We start from the raw sequence: 20,081 nt of genomic DNA, 5'->3' as shown, positions 1-20,081 counted from the left end.
TTCATTGAAGAAGTTTTGTGCCTTTTCTCTGGATTTCTGCCTATCTCCTTCTATCTTGTCAACCACCTGGACCAGAACTCCATCATCTGTTGATCAAGTTTTCATTGGCAATTATACTATTACCATACACCAGTTTTTCATTTGGAAACCCCAACCATCGACCAGGGCATCACATCTTTGGGGATGACAAAACAATACTCTATTCATATGGATCAAGCATCATTCAGTGACAATAAACAATTTGTCTGCAATGCAGTAGTAGTTGGCTCCATGTTGGACTTGGTATTGATGGCTATCTTCCAAAAGTCAGATCAGAGCTCATCATCTCATACCCTGAGTTCCACAGTACATGCATGGGAGTTGGACTCCAGAATGGCCCAGGTTTTGAACAGAGCTGCTTAACATCCTTTAGCCAGTGCTGTCACACCAACTGCAAATTTACAGTTAACAGAGTGGGATGCTTTGCTCTCCACCACCACCTTCCTTAAGGATCATCATAAGCCAAGGTATGATCACAGTCATTATCCTCTAATCTTCTTTTTAATGGCCAGATCAATGAGATATGTAGCAAGCCACTAAGGAGATGAATTTTCATGCCCCTCAACTGCAATATCAATGCATGGATGTTTCAGAAGATTGACAAAAGAAACCAAGGGACATGACTTGAACACAAACCTCCAACAAGTCGTCCGATCATAATTCCTCATGTTGAAAACCATGGTCCAATTCTTATCAATTCTTCCATTTGAACTCAACATCAGTCCTTGGGTCTTCACTTAACTGACGAAACTCATTGTGGCTCTTTCCGGACCATCCTCAAACTGGCGACATCAAGTTACCTTACAATATGCTGTAAAAACATCAGGTGAGTTATTTATTTGATTATGATATGACAACCCTTGTTATACTGTTAATTGGGGTTTCGTTGTTAACAAGGACAAATCCAACCTAGTACCATCTCAACAATATGTTCATCTGTGTATGAAATTCATCACACAGGTAAACAGGCTATGTCCTCTTCAGGAATGGGTGTTGAAAATCAGGACCATGGTGGCTTCATTACTTTTGAGGAAATCTCTCTTTAGATGGGAATTTCTTTGCCTTCTAGGCTTGCACAATGTGGCAACGGACCTCATAATTCTAGGTCACTTTTATATGCGCCTGTTAGGAATGATTCCTTTATCAAAATGGAGGCCAAACCTTGCCCACTGGACTAACCTCTCCTCATTTGCACAAATATAAGATACACTCTGCAGACATGGAGGGACTTAACTTGGCTCAAGGCAGGTATAGTGCAAGTACAACTGTCATCAATCACAGCTTGTATGGATGCAAACACAAGAGGCTGTGGGGCACACCTATTTTTATGGAAGCCAGTGGAGGATGGTCGCCCCAGGACTGGCATCTATATACCAATATCCTTGAGATGAAGTCCATTTTGAAAGTCTTTTACTGGTGGCAGGAATTTTTAACTGGAAAGGGAGTCCTCATTCTAACCAACAACTTTCCCATGGTGACTTACCTCAAATGGCAAGGTGTAACCAAGTCCCCCATTCTTTGCATACTGGTATGGGACTTTCTAAAGTAGATTCATCAACAGTAAATTCCTGTCCAAGTTTTGTTTTATTCATGGATGTCTAATGTAATAGCAGATTCTTTGTCTCTGGACAACCAGCTTATACCAATGGAATGGTATCTCAATCAAATGGTTTTCATTCAGATATGTACCTGATGATACTGGCCACTGGTGGATCTATTTGCAATGAGGTAGAATACTAAGCCCCCAACTTTTATTTGACCGGTCCCAGATCCCAAAGCCTGGACAGTTGATGAGCTATTGTAGATTGGAATACCTTGGACATATATGCCTACCCTCCAATGCCTCTGATTCCAAAGATGATATAATAAGCGAGAGAATCCGAGTATCACCTCATCATCATTGTGTCACTCAGCTGGGAGAAAATCATGGGTTAGCAACCTCATCAATCTCACATTGGAAATTACACTAAAAATAGATAATTCCCCTCATCAACTCAAACAACCACGATGGCAGTTGTTTCACCCCAAACCAGAGCTACCGAAACAGGCCATATTAAACAGGCCCTCGGATGTGAACAGCCAGTCATTGAGAGAATTACTCAAGCAAAAAGGCCATGCACTCTGAATGTGTGCCAAGGCAAAAAAAATATTTTAATACAATGGCATTCACACAAACACATTATACCACTACATGCATCTAGACCTGAAAAAGACAACTTCCTCCTCTGGCACAATCAGAGGTTAATGCTTCATGATTACTGCCACCTTTCATCATGATGGAAGAGAGGACATTGGACAAAATAGAGACTATACCGACCTGCCCTCAAATTTTGATTATACCTGGCAAAGACATTGGCTCTGTGCCCAAAGTGGAACCTATGATGGGTAATAACCTATTAAAACAAAACATTATTGGCTTGCTTTTGAGGGCATCTTGGGCTTGCCTGTCATCAGTCATACAAGACCTGCTTCCTTATCACATTAGTGACAGTAGACAGAATCAGCGAAATACATGCTGTATCAGGGGTCCTGAATTATATGCAGTTCTGACAAGATGGGTCAGTTATATGTATGAGGGTTTACTCTTTCATTGTGAAGAACAGACTTCCATCCATGGGTAACCAGATCTTTTACCAAAATCATTGCCTAATATATGTATTTCCACTCAAGGCCACCTCCAGGATCCAGTGTGAGCCTTGAAGTGGTAGCTTAAAAAGACCAAGTCATTGTTTTCAAGAGAGTTCATGCCTATTTTTCCCTCTCAAACAGAGACAGGACGATATAAAAGCACAGACCCTTTCATCCTGGATTAAGTGGGTTATTCGCTTTGCATGTAAGAAATAACTCCAATTCAATGAATTTGTTATGCATTTTGATTCTTGAGGTTGGAGCAATTGCCATTAGTATCGCCTTTGACCAGAACTGTTCTCTAACTGATATTAACCATGCTGTGGGATGGAAATTTGAGTCCACAATGCCCGTTGAAATAGAGACATGAAACTCAGTTAATTTCCATGTCTGTCATTAACTCTACAGATCTGACACAAGAGTATGACCCAGATTTCATCACTGTATAGTTTTGATAGCTTCAACACACAGTAGGTGGGAGATACAAATTCACAGAATGTTCTTGTTTGAATATTCTGTAATCTGTGTGTGAGTGGAAATGGTAGGCTTAATTGGCTTTCCAGATTTAAAGACCCTTGATTATCATTTTAATGACAGAAGGATAGAGTGATTTGATAAATGAATAAACGGTGTACTGGATAGCAGTCTCTTGGAGAATGGTTGAATTTAGTGTCATTCTATTGATCTGAAAGAAAATAGATTTCACATTGTTTCAAAAATTGGAAACAACAGCTGTCTTATGGAAAACTTGGTAACCATTTGTTTGTTATGATACATGATTCGGGAAATAAAGGTTCTGATGTTTTTTTCTGCTTGACATGTTTATCAGTGCATCCATCAAGAGGTATGTTTAAATATGTATTTGTCATGTTGAAAGTTACAAATTCAGAAAGATTGATGCTGAAAAAAATAAACGAAGGTTTGAAAAATGTTAATATTCCAGATTTGATGAAATAGACTATTGATAGCAGAGATTTTCTAGGGTGGTTGGGCCTGTTCATTTTGGAAAAATAAACCCCAGTTGGAAACAATATTTTAAAGAGTAAATTTCTGAAATTTTATTTCTGTATAATTTTTTAATATTTCAAATTGTGATAGGGGCCTATTATCTGCCCCTGATGACCCCTAAAAAATTCCGTGAGTATTCTGCAATGGGTCTCTGCTTGCTTTTTAGTAATATTTTTTTTTCCTTCAGAGATGGATTCTTTAGAAAAGCATCCAGACTTTGATCCATCTGTGAAAATCAAGAATGTTGAAAGTGAAAAGGCATCTGGAAATCCTAGTATAGTTGCCATTGCAAAAGAGAAATCTTCAAGTAATCCTGATGTGGTGAAAGTAGATGATGTTGATGACATTGGCTCTGGATTAAACCTGATTGAACAGGCTGCAGCAGGAACACCTAAGCCCCAACAAGGTATGACACTATGAGTAATGCAGTTTTAAAATTTTATCAATAACATTTTATTTATAATAAACAATTTTTGTTTGATAAATTACTTGTATAATGTGAGTGGCTTCAAAATTCATATGTAGCTGTATGAAAAGGGGTCATATTATGCCATACATTCTTTATCTGTCTTTAGGGTTTATTTATATTTACATATTGTCTATGATCTATACATGCTTGTGTTCATTTGTTTACTGTAATATGCATGTATTCATTGGTTATGTATTGATTGCTTGACACTTACATGTATATTTGGTAAAATTACTTACTCACTTTAATGCAGTCCTGTATCACTGATATATCATTATATTTGAAAATATCATGAATACATAAAGACTAAGGAGGGTCCCTATGTGGACAACTGGTCTAAGGCTTTTGCCTTTACAGATTACTGACATCTAACCACAGTCAGTCTGATTTTGAGTCTTGGGCTTAGCCAGCGAGAATATAGAAAGATTCAGTAATAGCTAGTTGGTCAGCTCACCCACAGACTGTAATAACTTTCTTCAGCTCTTTGGTTGTTTTGTTTTGAGGACTGATTATGTCCTTATAAAATTTTGATTGGAAGTATATATTAACTTTCATTTCACAATTTTCTTTTAATTTTCTTTTTCTGACCAAAATGTTCTATAGGTAGAGTGGCTCTTGGCTACAATATACCTACTAAAAAATGTAAAAGTTCCAAACTTGATGCATACAATTTTTTATTATCTTTTTTCTAAATTTCTAAATATTACACAGGAAAAATGATTATGACATTTATTTATATATTTAAAAATCACCAGAACTACTAAATGTTCTCTTAAAATAGAGGTGAAGCAAGCTACAATAGTAAAGGAAGATGTTCGACAGTTTGAATATACAAGACAGCAGTGGACAGGTAAATCTCCCAAGCAGTTTCTTATTGACTGGTGTCGCAAACAGAAGTGTGAGAACCCTAAATTTGAGAAGATTAATCCTCGAGGGAACAAGTTCAAATGCAGGTAATATATGTTTTAGGCAATATCACTGTTCTGGTGTTTTTTTTTATGGCTGGTTTATGTTTTTCATAATATTTTATGGGATTATTCCTGCATCTGTCCTTCCATCTATCTGTCCATCCATCCATCTGTTAACAATTGCTTTTCCATCCCATAATTTTGTCATTTAGAGATCTTCTTAACACTTTAGCCAGGTATATATCATGAAAAGATGGTGAGTCATGTACCAAGCTTGACCCCATATCAGAAGGCCAAGGTCATATAACAAACAAAAAAAATTGCACTTGCATAATTTTGTAGCCTGTCTGAAGCATAATTTTTAAACCAGTGAAGATCTTTTGATAAAATCAGCGCTCAAATACTCACACACACACACACAAATATATATATATATATATATATATATATATATATATATATATATATATATATATATATATATATATATATATATATATATAATATGTATAGTATGTATGCTGTATCAATGATATTCCACTCGATGTATAAATTTTTCATTAAAAAGGAAATGAGGCTTGCCGAGTTTTCTTTTAATGAAAAATTTGTACAATGAGTGGTGTATCATTGATACAGCGTACATACTATACATATATTTTATTTATATCACATTAAAATACACATATTTGCCCTTTGATTGGAGTTACGATATGCTTCTGGCAACTGTGTTGACCGAGTGAATGAACTCACATCCCTGTGTGTGTGTCCGCTACAAAATGTAGTTCTATGTCTTTTCTTTTTGTTCACAATCACATAAGCAAATTGATAAGTTGATTGTTTTATTTCTGAGTTTCTATTTTTATTCACATTTATTAACTCAATATAAGACACACACATGATTTAAAAATGAAATATGGTTTATATGAAGAAACTAGTGCACCACAAGCATGATTAGCTTCTTTTACACTGAACCTGAACTGTCAGGCATTCAAGCACTGGCATATGGATATTAGCGTGGAATAGAAACTAAGTGAAATGATGAACCTACAACAAGGTAATTAAAATATTTTACTGTTTATATTTACTGTTCATCTAAGTCATTATTCTGCTTTAATTAACATTTCTAAAGACTGTAAAATTCTCTCTCTCTCTCCTTTGGATGGTTTGACTAAACTTTGCCATCATTCATAGGTACAGAAACATCATCATATGACACAAGTGATAATCCCCAATGCTCTTATTTTCATGGATTTTCACCTGTATCTAGCTACAATAATCAAGAGAGAGAGAGGGGTGACCATTTGGACATTTTTATATTTAATAATTATTAATTGATTTTTAGAACATTGTAATAGGAGTAAGAAAGAACAACAACAAAGCATTAAAAACGCTACAGTATGTATTCCTCAAAACCTAAAAATTTAAATTATAGTATCAACTGGTTATTGCAACTATGTATCAGGTATAATCACTGAAGATAAATCCCAAGGAAAGTGGAAACATACCGTTACGACGAACAAGATTACTGTAGGTTATGTGGTACAGGCTCAGTTTTAATGTTTCCGTCCAGCATATTATGTTTTTCTCTCACTCCAGATCTTTGCTTAGTTTGTCCCTTATGCACAAGAGGGGAGAGGGGAATGGAAAAAAGAAAGGATACCGATGAAATTGTGTACCATTTTAATTGCATTTAGAAAACAAGGACTTTCATTGTTATTTTCATATGTCATTTATGATAAAGGAATGAGTAGAAATTCATCATTGATCTGTAGTCCAGCAGTTGAAAGAATGATTATATAATCATATTATTACACTATGGGTGGATCACAATTCGATATACCAATAGTATCGGTACATCAATTTGCTTTATACCAACACTTTATATTATTTTTAATGTATATGTGGTATATATATATATATATATATATATATATATATATATATATATATATATATATATATATATATATATAAGGGCTGTTCCATTAAAACATATATCCCCCCCCAGGGACGGCACTTCAAAAAAACTTCTGTAGGAGGTTGTGTTTCAAACTATTTTGATTCTGACAGTGGTAGGTTGGTGAGGAAAATCACTTCTGTTGTGGGTTGTGTTAACAAAATGAGAAGTCGCTGGTGGGGTTGTCAGAAAAAAATATGAATATATATTTAAAATCGCATCTAACCCCCTCCTAGCGGTCTAAAGTGAATAAAACATTGGGTCAGAAAATCATGCCAGTACACGCGAGTGCACGTAATTTGTATGAATTTGCGTGCTTTTAAAGCAGTGATACGCATTCAAACCCTATTTAAATTATGTCAGTGTCGCGGATATAAAAAATGTGCTTTGTGCAGTATGCAATTTTCATTAAACTTTTAACTTTAAAAGTGCATTTTGCGACATAATTCACGTTGCCACAGCTGTCTCACAGCGCTTGATGCGACATCCAGATATCTGGATACTTCGGTTAGACAGGAATGGCTGTTAAACTAAATTTGATTGGTTCATTTGGCCCTGGAAAAAGCAGTTTATGGTAGTTTTAGCCAAACTTTCATCATGGAAGTTTTACAAATGCATGTTTCGAATAAGGGCCACACAGGAAACCAAAATGGCTGAATCACAACACGGTTTTTCTTCAGACTACGTTTTCAGTGGTGATAGCTATGATGACAATGAATTTCACGTATATCGGTCTGTTGGACATTGGGAAAATGTCACTGGAAATACCAGTGTGATTTTGAGCCCAAAATTGATATTGAGTGCGAGTCCGATGTACGTGTTGGATGGACAATATGCCGGTTATATTTATTCAAGATATCCATGTCTGAACAAGCAGACTATGGGAATGTTGGACTTAAAACCCTAATACAGCATTATGGAAGAGAAAAATCTGGCATAAGAGGCAGCAAAACACTGATGCAAGGAAGTGAATCTTTGGCAGAGTTGGTGTTAGTGAAAACTGACAGAGGTCTCGGAAACGCTTATAATCACGCGTATTTGGACGCCAATTTTTTTTTATTTAGGTGGGCGGTAAAATTCAAAGACTTGCCAGTCCTGCTTCAGTCACCTGCTTAGTGGGAAAATGTGTTGATCAGTTAGCTGTGCTGATATTTACAATGACAGAATTTAGTGGCTGAAAGCACCCCCCCCAGTCGTCACCATTATAAGAGTACATCAAAAGAACATGTTGCAGTAGCTAAGCGGCAAGATAAAAGGTTTTGACTTGCAGCTGGGTGGGAAAATCTACTGATATTTACAGTGTTTGAATTCAGAGGCAGAAAGACCCAGAGATGTACATGTGGTAATTTATAACAGTACATCAAATAAACAACTTTAGCTTTCATTATTGTGTTCATTTCCGAGTGTAATGGAATAAGCAGTGCACGTGACCTCGGAATCATGACATGCTGAGACTTAGACTTGAATGAGTATTTTGGGTTCAACGGCAAACTGACGAAGATTGTGAGATTCAGGAGAGTGCTAAAGTTGCTAGAACTGATAGTTTGGAAGGGACAGTAGCCAAGTGTAAGAAAGTGTGATGCCTAGCTTAGTGCTTTGAATAAGACCTTCCTTGGATCGAAAAAATTCAGACTCACTCTGATGGACAAACAAGAGCTATGTCAGTGTTATAAAGAATGTAGAAATTAAACTATGGCCAGCAATAGTTCTCATAATTTGCATAATTTTCTAGGAGGGGACTGCAACTTTTGCTGGTAAAATGGGATCCATGGACTCTTAGATTTAAAATCCTTATGAGACCTCTGGTTCAAAACTTTTCTTTTTGGAACAGTGATGTCCAAGTGAGAATACTCATGGGGCCATACCTGTGAGATTGCACAATCATAAAGAACAATAACTTGTTCAAGCTAATTATGCATATGCATTTCACACAACAGGCAATGAAAGGAGTTCACAGCACAGAATAATATTCGTACACAGAGGAGAAGGATCATATTAAATTCAGAAACAATTAACATATCAGTGCTCATACGGAACATCAGAGAATCCCCATACAAAATAATTAAGTGTGTGTAGATCTCTAGTTGGCAGAACCACTATGGCAACAAGAGAATAAAGAGACAAACTTTTATATCATGCAGATGTATGACCAAATGAAGTACATGCTTTCTATGTGCAAAAATTAAATGACATTAAACATAAGAGACTGACTGGTCTGTGTTAACTCAAAGCAAGATGGATAAAATTTTTCCTGTTTGTGTTTGGTTCTTCCTATGTATATTTTGATCATGGTGGTATTTTCTGCAGACCTTTTGGCACTTGGTTCCAAGCCATCAGTTGGTATTTGTATTACAAATTGGATAACTAAAAAAGTCTATTATCTATTACACTACATTTTTAAGCAGTGTCATTAACTAATGATGAAATTGATGAAAAAATACTTGATGTCATTCTGATATATGGATCCTTTGCTACACTTTTAATCTGTTCATCCTGATTCTTTTTTTTTTACCGTCTCCTTTAGTCGTACTGGTACCAGTGCTCTTAATAAAATTGTAACTTCTATTTTCTTGGAATCTAAATATTTGTAATGATGTGTTATTGTCAAAAGGTAAAATGTGCTTAGTGTTGTAAAATATAAAACTATTAATTAGCAAGGGACTAAAGTAAAAAGTGGGCAGAAATTATTGCCATATTACAGTGTTGTTAGAAACAACAGAATAGTTGTACAAGATGTATTTTGCAAAGTTGTAGAACTAGCGCTCGTATTGTCACCACATATTCTACTTAAATAATAATATCATTATTTCTGTACATTATTATCAATATTTTCCCAGTGGTAGTAATTTTCTGATCTGATGTTGTTCATTTCTTGCACAATTTTTACACATCAAGAATTCTCACAGTATCATTAAAAAAACAATGTAATCTGCACCAAATTGAGTTGTTTGAGAAGAAATTATTTTTTTAACCCAAAAATCACTGAAGCTACGAGTTCTTGCATTAAAGTCTCACATTAAATAACATTTGAAGTAGCCACGATAGTAGTTTAGGATGCAACTGTACTAATTTCACCTTTGGTATATCCAGATCTTGAATGTGATGGAGGAACATAGCTCCAAAATAAACACATCAGTTTTAGAACCTGTACATTGACTATGAATCAAGTATCCGAGTCCAACTGAATTGTTAGAAATTTTTTAATTCTTCTGACAACATTGTAATTAGCTGTCAGATATGGAGTAAGCCTATTGTCTTTATGCCATCCCAACCAAGACCCCACCACAACCACTTGACCATGCCCAATGACATCACAGTAATAATTGCTATACAACTAGAGATGACATCTCTTTGAGAATTTTGATTTCAGTAGAGCCTTAACAGAGTGGAACAGTAAGAAAGATATTTAAGTGTTAGGGAGATATTTAACAATGGCTATTCATCCTGCCACCACTTCCTCATTGGAGATCACACACACAAAACTTAGAGTAAATCCTGCAGGGGAGATAACTTGACTATTCGATTTTATTGGTCTCTGGTTATTCCATGGTATTTCTGTTACTTGAACATTATCTTACAGTGTGTTCAGTCAGCATGGTCGAAAAAGGCTTACAACCATTGAGAGTTGTTAAAGGACTCACATTACTACAGATGTGAAAGAACAAGAACCATACTATAAATCAGTGAAGATAAAATAGAGTATATATGGGTTTGACTGTCCCTGATTGGTTGATAATGAAAGTAAGATTTTAGTAAAAAAAATTGTTTGAGAGCTTGTCTTACTTGTAACTGAAAAAAGTGTGGGACATTGTTTTATTAACATAATTTCCATCCCTTTACAAACCTGAGTTTGGACGACTCGTTACTGAAATCAGCAGCCGACTCTTTGGTGCAGTATTGAAAGCACACATTTCAAATTTGTATAGATCCAAAAAATGGTGTGGCTGTTATGGTTTTCTTTTCACAAAAGCTGTCGTCATAGATGTGTCTATACAGATATAAATTTGATCATGAGCACTCAAAATTTTAAGTTACTGAATTTTAATATCATGGTGTTTGCACAGGTTTACAGTGGAAACTGAATTAGTACAGCGAGTCCTGAACTCTTGAGTTTTGTGTGGAAATATGGAATCCAAGCAGAATACATCCAGAAATGTAGAGGTTTTTAATCTTGGATTTAGTCTCTCCGATGTGTTTCACACTGATATGCATATTCACAAAACATCTGTATAGTAGTAGGAAAAGTGAGAAATTTAGATACATATCATAAACAAGACAAACAGTATATGGGGGGACAAGATCATAAGAACAAGCTGGAATGGAGAAGTATAATAAAAACAATGAGTAGAAGTGTGCCTCTTTTTTTTGTGTGCAACATTATTTTCTCAGCTTCAGTAAGAAATTTCATCAAAAGGAAGCCAGTAAAGGGTGTACAGTTAACTAAACCAATATGAATTTAGCTGCTTAAAAGATGTATCAAATTGATTTTAACCTTCTGGTCCGTCTTTGTCCATTCTGGTGATATGTCCACTGAATCAGTATGGTTGGAAACATATTTGGCAAATTTAAAAATTTAAAAATCTTTTGGCAGATTATGATTATACACTACTTCTGCCTGAGAGATGTGCATAATTTTATTTATTGGTTTGTTGATTCTGGTTGTTGCTCAGTTCAAATGCATCACTGAAAAACATTGATGCATTCTCATACTTTGTTACAAATATTTATTACAGATGCATATCTCCAGATATTGGTGAATATAGCTTGAATAAGTTATAACAGTTCTAGTTGGAACAATGAACACTGTTAGAGAAAATTCAAGTGAGCTGAAATTTAAACTTTTCGGTAGTGTGTGATGCAGGATTGCTCGACTTTTCCATCTCATATGCTTACCATGAAAAATCCATTTGTACCAACTGATGATGACTTTTAGGTAACCGTCAGAAAGGCACAATTGACAATATTCAAAGGTCTACAAAAATTACTTGAGTCAAACGTTATAAACTCGTACAGCTGTGTCAAAAATGATTGACTAGTACCTTTGCTCCTGTTGCCACAGTTGATTAGTTGGTTGTTTTAGTTTGATTTGTTTTTTGGGATTTTTTAACAATATATTAGGTGGAGGAAGAACCCCGAAAGACCACCAACCTAAATTGGTTGATCTGTGATGCAAACTCACTCTGTGAGATGTGCAAGTGATGTAAAAGCAAGCACCTTAGTACACTTGGGCACATGGAGCCTCTGTTGATTTGACGTTTATCTCCAACAGCCGAAGTCATTTAGACACAAGATCTCGGGTTTCGATAGATCATTGTGGCCTTTACACCATTTTGAGATGAAGAGAATCTATATATGGCAGCCAGTTTTACTGCTGAAGAAAATCCAAGTCCTTTTGAGACACCAAACACCACTTATGTAGAACCACTGACCTTCCACAAGTAACTGGCAACATTCTCATTTACACATTGGAGGCAAGTAATCACATGACAAGCATTTTGTAACACTGCCATAGAAGCCCCTCAGATCTGTATCACAAGACAAGCAACTTATACCACTCTGCCATGAAAGCCCCTCGGGCAATAGGTATAAGTCTCATATGAAAGACTAGAAGTGGGAGATAGAACCTGACAACTGGATTGAAAGTGCAGAATGTTACTGCTAGGCCATCAGTGATGATGATGCTGTTGTCGACAATACAGTTAACTGCAATGACATTGATTTTATGAGTACTCTGGGAAAAATGATTCCTTGACTTTCATTCATTTTTAAAAATCTAACTTATGATATAAAAATGTTTGACTTGCTATATTTTTTTATAACTTTATATTAGTCTTTCAACAAGGCATAAAAATAAGACATTGGTAACTGAAAAAGATGTTCTTACAAGAAACGATAGCAATACAAGATTTAACTATCTATTATTCTAATCAAAAGCAGCATGCCTGAAAGCAAAGAAAAATAGCAAGACATAGTGATTACTTTAGTAAACACACAGTTTAGTAACAATACAAATTCATAATTTCTGTATTAGAATAGAAATATCTGTTATAAAATTTGTATTCATGAATGTTAAATTAGTAGGTATTAAGGGACTGATCAATGACATCTACAAATAATAAGCCACCATGAAAATTTGTGATTTCACAGTATCAGAGACATACTTGGCTGACAGACAAACAGAGAAAAAGACAAAAGATTGATTATAATGAATGAATACAATTAAAAATATGGAGTAGATTATATGATCTATAAGAATTCAGTAGATTACCTCCAGCCAGCTGTCATTTAAATCGCTTCTGTCCCCAACCCAATATTAAAATCGCTTCTACCTCCCACTAACCCATAGCCAGAAGTTATGTTTAAAAAATATGCTTCTGTAGGGGGCAGTGTTTTTCGATTAAAACACATCTGACGGTAGATCATAATTTTTTTAAATTGCTTCTGTTGTGGGTTGGTTGAATTTGAAAGTGCCTTCCCCCCGGGGGGTATATGTTTTACTGGAACAGCCCTAATGACTAAATTGTGCCTTATGTACCATAGACATGAAGATATTTAAATAAAACTGCGTCCAAATTTATATCATGACGAGAGAGTTTGTCATGTGCCTTAGCCATGCTTTCTGCATCAAATTTAAGGTCACTTTTTGGGAAGATATAAATCCATGACCTGTATCCTTGTACAGTTATAACTATGGGGCAGCGAAGATCTTTTGATGAAGCTTTAGACAGTTATATATCTTGACTTAATGGCTACTCACATGTTCGGGCCCCGAGTGGCTGAGTGGTCTAAAGCGCTCTCTGTTTCGGATCACTGCCATCTCACCTCTGTCTTTGTTGGTTTTGAGTCTCCGATTCGGTCACTATGGGTATGTGAGAAAGCTTGCCAGTAGCTTCTCTTGAGTGGGTGGTTCTTTCCGGGATTTTCCCGGCTTCTTTTTCCACCATTAATACTGGCTGCCATGTATAGCCTATCATGTGCTGAAAAATGGCGTTAAATCCTACAACAACAACAACAACAAATCACATGTTCAATCATGCTTCCTGCCCTCAAGCTCAAGGTCACAACAAAGGATATTGGAATATAGTAGCCTCATCCAGTCTGTCATTTGTTATCTCAGTTTACAAATATTTGATAAAATTTGCTCAAGTCTATACAATATCATACTATAGTCAAGTCCCAGTATTAAAGATCAAGGCCAATAGTGGGACAAAAGTCATAAAACAGGCTGTTTGTGTTTACTCTTGTCTATGTTTATGTTGCCTTCTCCACTGTATTTGTGATCTAAGTCTACAATGCTATCTGTTTGAAATATGGAATCTATCCGCTCTATATAGGGTCAGAAATGTAATATTGTCTGTTATTGGCTGAGCTATTAAATATTATGAGAGCCGTTCAAAATTGACAATATATTTGTCACATAATGACTGTTGTCCTTCTAGATACAAAATGCTGTACTTTGACTTTAAAAATCAAGGAGTCGGAGCAAAGTTTATTTTCATTCATCATGCTAGATTGCTCCTTTCCTTCTGTCTAGTACCAGTGCCACAGAATTACATTGGTATGGTGTGGCAGGGGAGAAATGTATGATTTTGCTTTAAAAGACAAAATCCTGTCTAACTTTTAATTTTTTTCTAGTGTTAAGTTGTTGAATCTTGATTCAGTTTTACATTTTGATGAATTTTTTATGCTTAAAATCTGGCATTTCTTATTGAGCTATCATATGCTGTACTCCAGATTACCTTTTGTGCCCGAGATTTCTGTGGTGACTAAGTACCTTGCCATACAGATCACTGATCTCTCACCTCTGTCTTGTGGATTTGAATCTTGGCTTGCAAAACATTTGTACCTGAAAAAGCTTGCCATTAGCTTCCAGTAGATCAGTGGTTCTTCCTGGGTTCTTGCCCCACCAAATATCCAATTGTGTGATGAAAATTGGCATTAAACCCAGAAAACCAAACAAATCAAACCACCTTTTATCCCAGCTGTATGCATATACAAAATAGTTACAGAATTTGTGTTTTGGTAGGATACCCATGGAAGATGAATTTTTTGTACCTTACAGAACCATTATAGACAGAAAGAAAGATGGGATGTTGGATGTTTGTCCAGAAATTCTTTGTGAAAATATAAGGGATGCAGAACATTTGGCATCTACGCTGGCCTTGTATCATCTCTGTAAAGGACAGGTCAGTAAGATTGCATTATGCAAATAATATAGAGCTTCTTTAAATAATTTACTAAATATTCATCAGTCACTGAATGATCATAGTTCATTTTGTTGGAAAATATTGCATACTTGATTACTGTATTTACCGTATATGTTGGGACACCATAAATTAATTTTACAAGTAATTTTTTTGTGCACTGTATGTTCTGGGACACATTGTTTTTTTCGAGTCGTAAGTTGTGGGACACAATTTAAATCATTCGAAAATTACATGTCGGAAATTGCACTCCAACTGAAATTTTATTTTAAAAAATATAAATCTGTATACTTGACATAAAACTCTTCAATCCACTGCAGCAGCATCTCATCAACACAACCCTTCTCCTGCACACGTACAATCTATTCTTTTGGTACATGAATATATTTTTAGCTTTCTCATACCGTGAAAAAATGTTAGAGACAACACACCACCTGAAGTGGAAACTGCAAGGACAAAAGTCAGATGTTTTCAAATCTGCACAGGTCTTGCTAATTCTCACACTTTTGACGCCCGTCTTATAGTCAGTCCATCCAGGAATGCGATCAAAGTACACTAGAGTTTTATCCATGTTAATGATCATATTGTCGGCGAAATGATCTATTCATCACATGAGTTTTTTTTGCTCCAGATCTTCTGGATGATGCTGGGTCATCAATGTTCGTGCATGAAGCATTATATTGTAAACTTTAAAAACTGTTCCATTGTTTCACTTTATTTTAAAAATTGTTGTGAATACTGGTGAAAAGAAACCCAAGTTAGCTTCCATATCTCGGCCGTCTTTGTTTATTCGAAGCTAAAATATAAAAAATCGGCACACGTAAAAGAATCCAAGTTGGCTTCTGAGGTCAGCTTGCTTTGCAATAAAATAATCTTTGTATTGATATCTTTTTAAAAAAATTTGGCTTCCGAGTCCAAAGTCGGCTTCCGACGTCGGCTTGCTTTGTGATAAAAATAACCTTTGTCTTTGATGTCCTGTCGGTAAGTTCAAAGAAGAAGTTTACTGTTGGCTTCCAGCTGTGTTTATTTACCACCAGGGCTTCCATGTGCTTAGCATTTTTTGTAGTAATTATTACAAAGGTGCACTGATGTCTGAGGATAAATATTAATGATACTTTAGTAACCCGCGCCGGCGAAAAGATTTTCACTTGCACTCAAGCGAATGTGTTTTTAAATAATGATTTTTTTTTTGTGAGATACTGTCATACAGCAGACCTGGATAAAAATTATTCTTGGCTATTTTGAACCTAACACCGTGCCATGTGTGAATGGCAGTTGTCTTCAATATGTCGGTTGATTATTTCCCTCTCGTTTGTGAATTCATCAACATCTGTGCACAAAGCACTATATTGCGTCAAAATTTGTTCCATTGTTTCAATTTATTTTCAAAATTCCCGTGAATATAATTGAAAAGGAACCCAAGTTTGCTTCCATATCTCAGCCGTCTTTGTATATTAAACAAAAGAAAAAATATAAAAAAATCGGCTCACTTCACAAAATCCAGTCAGCTTCCGATGTCAGCTTGCTTTGCAATAAAATAACCTTTGTATTGATATCCTTTACCAAAAAAAAAAGTAACCAGAGTCGTCTTCTGAGATTGGCTTGCTTTGTAATAAAAATCACCTTTTGTCTTTGATGTCCTGCCGGTAGGTTCAAAGAAGGAGTTAACTGATTGCTGCCAGTCGTGTGTATTCACCACCAGGTCTTCTATGTTCGACGTGTTTGGCATCTGTGGTTACAATTAATACAAAGTATCATTGACTTCTGTGGGTAAATAGTAAGGATAATTCTGTAACCCAAGCTGGTGAAAAGATTGTCAATTACACTTAAGTGAATGTGTTTTCAAATGATCATTTTTATTTGCGACATATTGTCATACAGTAGACCTGGATATAATTCAATCTTGATTATTTTGCACCCAACACCGTGTCATGCGTGAATGGCGTCTTCAAGATATCGGTTGACTATTTCCCTCTTGTTTGCGATTTTGTTGGCTCCAGTTTTCAGTCGGATAACATGTTCAAACTTTGGAGCACAACCAAACACAATTGCTTCTCAATGTTCATGTGAACAACGTGGTGTGTGGTATCGGACATAATTGATACACGCTACAGTATGGAATCCTACGCTTACGGATTTCGTGGATATATTTTATTCTTAAATGCTCATGTTGAAAAAAGGAATAAATTATAACAACACAAGGTTAGTTTCTTTCTTTTTATTATCAATTCAACGTTTTATTTATCTATTTTATTGCAACGTGCAGTGGGGTGGGGGGAAACACAAATGCAATACAATTTTATTTCGTTTCTTAAGTCTTGGGACATATGACCAAAGTGAAAAAATGTTTCACCATAAGTTCTGGGACAGGAAAAAAAATAATTATTTTATCGTGTCCCAACATATGCGGTAAATACGGTACGGATGAATGTATAATTTTTCAGGACTGGCACAGGGCAGAAAAGATGCAACTAATATGTAGTTTTCAGGAAGGTCAGTGTTTTTTGATAAGTTGGGGAAAAATAAAAGTTTAGTCTTAAGTTGGGAAATATATACACTCAAGAACATTTTACCATGAATGAGTATGTGGGGAAACTTTTTGGCCTTGGTTAGGACTACTTTCTCATCCATGATTTAAAATTTAGTTAAGTATAAACTGTTTGCAGTAACATTTGAATTTATCGGTTGGTAGTAATTCCATTCTTTGTTTTGGTAAGTGTTTTTTTAACACATTAATACTGCACAATTACAAGAATAAGAAAACAGTAAAGGTGTAGCACCCCTTGACTTCTTAGCAAATTTAAATATATGTATTTCTGCTTTCTACTTTTCCTAGGTAGTTAGGGGTGGGCTTTTCATAGGATATTGCTTTCCTGACATAACTAGATTTAGTTTTGCTGACAAAAATATGCAGAAAAGAACACAGATTGAAGAAACACATTGAAAATTGCAGCTGTACTAAAAAAATTAAAACATTTCATTGACATATATGTATGCAAACATGCATGCCAAATTTAGCTTGTTTACCTCAAGTGTTTTTTGACAGTCATGCTAACAAACTTCTTTGGACAGACAGTCAGATGATATACAGAAATATGGACAGATAGATTGGATCAAATTGAACTGTCCCTACAGCAGCTAGTATGGGGTGATGAAACTTTTTAATGTTGAGGTGCACACTTATCATCATAAAGCATGGGTTTATTATTGGAGAACTAGTATCATTTCCTTTTGTTTTCTTTATTTCATCAAGAATTGTGCAGAGATGCTGCCAGTGCATGCAGTCATGTAAATTGCGCAGAATTTGTATGAATTTGCTCACTTAGAGACTAGTGTTGTGTGAGAACTCCTGCAAATTAGTTAATTAGTTACAAGTCTCTGGCATCAGCCATCTCTTTTTCTTACAAAACTGTCTTCCATTAAGTTTTTGTCAGCAGTTCTACTTTTACTATATACCAGCTTTTCATTTGGACACCCCAGCAGTTGACTAGGACATCAGAGCTTTGAAGATGTCAAAACCATACTCTGTTCATATGGATCAAACATCTTTCAGTAATACTCAACAGTTGGTCTGCAATGTAGTAACCATGGGTCCTATGTTGGACTTGGTATCTATTGCTATCTTCCAACAGTGGAACAGAGCTCATCATCTCATACCCTGAGTTCCACAGTAGATGCATGGGAGTCGGACTCCAGAATGGCCCAGGTCTTGAACAGAGCTGCTCAACATATTTTAGTCAAATCCATTACAGCAGCTGCAAATTTACTATTGGCAGAATGAGATGCTCTGCTCTACACTCCTTAAGGATCATCATAAGGCAAAGCTACAATCACAACCATTATCCTCTATCTACTTTTTAATGCCAGATCAATGAAGTACACACACAAGCCACTAAGGAAACACATTTTGCAGCCTCTCAGCTCCCACATTGATACAGCGATGTTTTCAGGAAACCAGCACATGGAACCAAGGGGCATGACTTGAACACAAACCTCGGAGTTGTAGCCCTGTTGTAGTTCATCATGTTGAAAACAATGGTTCTTGCACACCATAGTGGACAAAAGACAGAGAAGTAATTATTGCTTCCATCAAACTTACCCTTCAAAAATTGATGTCATCTCCATATGTCCCTTCCCACAGATCCTGTTAGGAGGAAAGCTTAAATTCTTTGCTGCCAAATGGGCAAGATTTGCCACAATGATCACTGAACCCAACCAGTGGTTTCTATTCTGAGTCACTCTGCATCACTTTCCATGCACCTCCTCTGTCCAGAGTCCCATCACCTACAAACTTTCCAACAGACCCATTCAAATCCTGCACCATGCAGCAAGAAATAAACAACCTTCATCAGAAAAAGGCAGTAGAAATCATTTGAAATATAAATTCAGTAGGATTTTATTCCAGAGTTTTCTTGGTTCCAAAGGCGTTTTGTGCCCTACCATTGACTTTAAATGCCCTCATTCAATTAATTTGTATTTCTTGGTTCTCGATGAAAACACCACATGTACATTTGGACAGCTATTTCAAGAGTGAGACTTCCCAATCAGCATGTACTTAAAAGACACATAAATTCATGTACTTACTCACAAGGCTTCCAGGAAGTTCCTGCAATTTGCCTACAGTGACATAGCTTATCAGTTCCAAGAATAAAATATGATAATACATGTTACACTGCTTACAAATCAGTGTTTCCTCATCAACACAGACAAACCCAGACTAGTACAATCTCATTAACTGGTTCTTCCATGTACAGAATTCAACACATAAACATTTTACATCTCCCTTTTAGAACTGGCTTTGATAACCAGAGCCATGGTGGCTACGTTACTCTCAATGGAATCTCTGTTCACACAGGAATTCCTTCGCT

General features: G+C 35.9%; 1 protein-coding gene across 2 annotated transcripts in view; it reads left to right on the top strand.

Annotated features, from left to right (window-relative positions):
* LOC149786747 (ATP-dependent RNA helicase dhx29-like) overlaps nucleotides 1-20,081 on the top strand; it is a 101,908-nt gene that overhangs the window by 24,684 nt on the left and 57,143 nt on the right. For both annotated transcript variants that reach the window (XM_089977264.1, XM_089977263.1), the window contains exons 8-10: nucleotides 3,863-4,081; nucleotides 4,926-5,097; nucleotides 15,072-15,195. In XM_089977264.1, the coding sequence (XP_089833390.1) occupies nucleotides 3,863-4,081; nucleotides 4,926-5,097; nucleotides 15,072-15,195 (515 nt within the window). The remainder of the gene's footprint in view (nucleotides 1-3,862; nucleotides 4,082-4,925; nucleotides 5,098-15,071; nucleotides 15,196-20,081) is intronic.

The sequence above is a fragment of the Sinohyriopsis cumingii genome, chromosome 12 (genome assembly GCF_028554795.1).
Source record: "Sinohyriopsis cumingii isolate HCF-2022 chromosome 12, ASM2855479v2, whole genome shotgun sequence".
NCBI classification, from domain to species: Eukaryota; Metazoa; Mollusca; class Bivalvia; order Unionida; family Unionidae; genus Sinohyriopsis; species Sinohyriopsis cumingii.
This window is presented reverse-complemented; position numbering and strand designations above follow the sequence as displayed.